At 41.4% G+C, this 4,313-nt stretch overlaps 2 protein-coding genes across 2 annotated transcripts in view; one reads left to right on the forward strand and one right to left on the reverse strand.

Annotated features, from left to right (window-relative positions):
* The window catches only part of LOC138968931 (uncharacterized), a 111,256-nt gene that overhangs the window by 20,953 nt on the left and 85,990 nt on the right, over positions 1-4,313 (reverse strand). The gene's annotated exons all lie outside the window — the stretch shown is intronic.
* Positions 1-4,313, forward strand: part of LOC138968928 (uncharacterized) — a 73,881-nt gene that overhangs the window by 4,965 nt on the left and 64,603 nt on the right. The window contains exon 2 of the mRNA XM_070341603.1: positions 3,828-4,005. Within this exon, the coding sequence (XP_070197704.1) occupies positions 3,828-4,005 (178 nt within the window). The remainder of the gene's footprint in view (positions 1-3,827; positions 4,006-4,313) is intronic.

A 4,313-nucleotide genomic window follows, 5' to 3' on the forward strand; every position in this document is an offset into this window, starting at 1 on the left:
TCATATCTATATGTTTTTTGAATCAGGAACCGACAAGGAATAAGATGAAATTGTTTTTAAATCGATTTGGGAAATTTAATTTTGATCATAATGTTTATATTTTTAATTTTCAGAGCTCGTTTTTAATCCAAATATAACATATTTATATGTTTTTAGAATCAGGAAATGATGTAGAATAAGATGAACGTAAATGTGGATCGTTTTATATAAAAAAAAATTTATTACAATTTTCAGATTTTTAATGGCCAAAGTCATTAATTAATTTTTAAGCCACCAAGCTGAAATGCAATACCGAAGTCCGGCCTTCGTCGAAGATTGCTTTACAAAAATTTCAATCAATTTGATTGAAAAATGAGGGTGTGACAGTGCCGCCTCAACTTTTACAAAAAGCCGGATATGACGTCATCAAAAGTATTCATCGAAAAAAGAAAAAAAGGTCCGGGGATATCATTCCCAGGAACTCTCATGTCAAATTTAATAAAGATCGGTCCAGTAGTTTGGTCTGAATCGCTCTACACACACACACACACACACACACACACACACACACACACACACACACACACACACACACACACACACACACACACACATACACCACTACCCTCGTCTCGATTCCCCCTCTATGTTAAAACATTTAGTCAAAACTTGACTAAATGTAACAAAAGGGGAAAAATAAATTGGAGAGAGAGAGAGAGAGAGAGAGAGAGAGAGAGAGAGAGAGAGAGAGAGAGAGAGAGAGAGAGAGAGAGAGAGAGGAAAGAGAGAGAGAGAGAGAGAGAGAGGGGAAGAGAGAGAGAGAGAGAGGAAGAGAGACAGACAGACAGACAGACAGACAGACGTTCAGACAGACAGACAGACATTCAGACATACATACAGACAGACAGACAGACAGACATGCAGACATACATACATACATACATACATACATACATACTGACATAGAGACAGATAGACAGACAGACAGACAGACAGACAGACAGACAGACAGACTGATAGTCAAACAGAAGGACATTCCGGCTGAGTGTAAAGTAAAGGAACTGAATCTCAGTGCTGACATTTTATATCAGCTGCTGACATTTCGAATGTGGAAACAGACGATCAATACATCCACAGAAGTGAAAGATTTCGCTAGACTTTTTATTACAGTGTATTTTAAAACTGTTTCAAAGGCGAAAAGTTCACTTTTTTCTTCTTTTTTATGTGCTTCTTTTTTTTCATTTCTTTTTTTTCCCATATAGCACTCTGATTATGTTAGTGCACCGATCAAATGTTACCATTACACGGAAACTTTAAGAATGTCAATATGTTTTGGCGAAAATTACATGTTTTTGTTTCACTCGATAGCCGTTTGTTTGTTTCTCAGTGGACTTGCCATCAGTTCGGTCTGCTATTTAAGCGTAAGACGTTCTTGGCAGTATGTAGTTTCTGTCTGCAAAAAAAAAAGGTTACACATTTCTCCATAATTCATGGCGTAATTAACATAATTACCCCTGTTGTTCACCCAAAAGTTCTCGTTAAGAAAGTCGGGCAGGAGGCCCCAAGAGGCAGTGAATGTTTGGGATGATTTCATTAGCATTCTTCTTGCTGTGCGAGGGAGAGTTTGACCTTTTTCCTTTCCTCAGTTATCGATCATTGCTTGTCTGTCAAGATTAAGTGTGTGTGTGTGTGTGTGTGTGTGTGTGTGTGTGTGTGTGTGTGTGTGTGTGTGTGTGTGTGTGTGTGTGTGTGTGTGCGTGCGTGCGTGCGTTGTCACAATGATTACAGTTCATGACAGCCAGTTGTTGTTTTGCTCCTTGAACCGAAGAAGCAGATTTTCTACATCTTACGTTGTTATCTTACGTATTATCACCTCGCGTTATGACGCCATCTGCATTGTTTGCAAACTCAGCCATTCAACTTTTTGCACACGTCACTGAGCAAACACTGAGCTCTTGTTAATATGGATTTCAATGGAATAATATTCGCGAGTGACCTTTTGAGAGCGACTTTATTGCAGCCAGATTATATCAACCGTTTTAGAAGAGCATGCGCTAGATGAGCCCTCATGCAGGAGTGGGTGATGACGTGTGCTGAGTGGTGTTTTGGCTGTTTCGCTGGAATGTCATTCCATACACGCACAAACACACACACACACACACACACACGCGCGCGTACACACACGCACACACACACACACACACACACACACACACACACACACACACACACACACACACATTAAGAATACCAAACCGTAAACGTTCCAAAAACAACAATTTGAACCAGGAACATCGTCCTGCATCATTGGAATAGCAAGGGTATCATGCTTATGACATCGAATGATGGAATCACAAAACAGGAAAAATCTTGAATTTGAAGCACCAGTTGACTGGTACGAAGTCACCGACCTTTCTTGACGCATGCAAGTTAGTACGTTAAGGTGTGGAGAGCAGCGGCGAAGACTTGAGTTGATTTATACATTATTTATGATTAATGTGTCTGTATGTGACAGTTACTTTGTCGTAACCGAGGCAAAGGGAACAGTTAAACTTTTTATAATTTGATACATTAAAAATAAAGAAACACGTGCTAAGGGGGCCCCTTGGTGCATACTCCTCTGAATTTATTGATTCAGTGAGGATATATTGTCATTTGTTCATTAGTTTATCACTCCAATAAACAGCCTTGTTTATGTTGTGAATATTTGTTTGTAGTACAACACAGGCATGCAGTGGTCGTGCAGTGGGTGTATTACGCAAGAAAACGGTGAAATGCCAATGACCTTAAAGGTCCTTTGGGGTTTGACGGCACGCACGTAAAGTGCTTTTCCTGTTGTAGCTTTTTATTCGCAGAAGGAAAAATAAAAAATTATGACAATAAATGCTCTGATCATAAAGACGGTGTGCGTGCAGACATGAATGGTGGTGTGAAGTGCTGATACTCATGTCTCGTCATTCTGTTCGTGAGAGTGCTCAAAGTGTGATGACCGCTCACAGCCAAATGCATTTGCTTGCATAATCATGATCACGCTCACGAACAGAGATGACAGTCGTAGTGGCGCACACGTGCACTAAACACTTGGAGCTGAACTAAACAAAGATTACATTGCCGAATTATTCTGCATTAGCAACGAGGGACACTGACGAAGAAATGACAATCGAAACAGGTATATCTGTTAAACTTGTTATATCTATTGGTTTACCGATTCCGGCTTTGCCAAGACAGCCAAACAGATAACTCTGCGATCGTTAGAAAGTGTCTGACCCCGGACTTCCGCCGCAGTGCCTCGTATTTGTCCAGTTCAGTTATCTTTGCCGCAGGGAAGATGATGGCTGCATGACGGGGCTGTCGTTTAAGGGTTCACTGTATAATTGCAGTGTATGGCTGCAAACCCGATTGCCCTCTGTCTTAACGCTGATCCAGCACTTCGAAAATAAGTCTGGGCTGGGCAAAGCTCTGTAGCAGTCACAAATTCACTTAAAAAATACAACGACGACAACGGCAACAACAGCAGCAGTCGCCTAAACAACGACAACACTACGACTCACAGCCAACCGACCTCACCTTCTTTCATTACTGTACTTTTTGTGCTGATTTTATTTAATATTTGTGTTTTTCTTGTCTGTATTTTGTCTTCGCATGTTACATGTTATATTTGTCGAAGTACAGATTATGAGACAAGGCATTGTGCCTTGAAACCTTTTATCCTTGTAAAATAAAGACCAGCCAGGCAGTTGCTCCGAGCCAACCTCAGACTGAAGGGGTCTAGCGCTGCAGTCTATGCTCGACCGAAACCCTCAAACATAATCTCTAATCCTGACTCCTCTGTGTATTGTGTTTCGCAGAGCTGAAGGCTGATGGGAAGAAGCGCAAGTTCAAGCCGCTGGAGGCTATGCGCAAGTTCTTCGGCAAGGGCAAGCGGAAGTCGAAGGATGACCAGGTCAGCGTGGTGGCCGTCAAGGCCAAGTCCACCACCGCCCTACACCACAGCAACAACGACGGCGACGAGGACGACGATGGAGGGTGAGTTATCTTTGTGACTTTGTGTTTGAATGTGTCCCCTTGCACTGTAAAAGGAGGTGTGTATGTGCGGGTTGGGAGGGGGGAGGCGTACAGATGTAGTAGTTTTTGACATGTTTGATTTGAGTGATACGTGTCCATTGTTATCAAGGTGGATATGTTAGTTGGTTAATTAGTTGTTTGGTTGGTTAATTGTTTTTGGAGTGGGTTGTCTCATCGTTGTTTTGAACAATGTTGTTGATTTGTTGTGTTTGTGTGTTGTTGTTTTTTGGTTTGATGATTTTGTTGATTTTTGTGTGTGTGTGTGTGGT

Source organism: Littorina saxatilis, linkage group LG6 (assembly GCF_037325665.1).
Source record: "Littorina saxatilis isolate snail1 linkage group LG6, US_GU_Lsax_2.0, whole genome shotgun sequence".
In the NCBI taxonomy this organism is placed as follows: Eukaryota; Metazoa; Mollusca; class Gastropoda; order Littorinimorpha; family Littorinidae; genus Littorina; species Littorina saxatilis.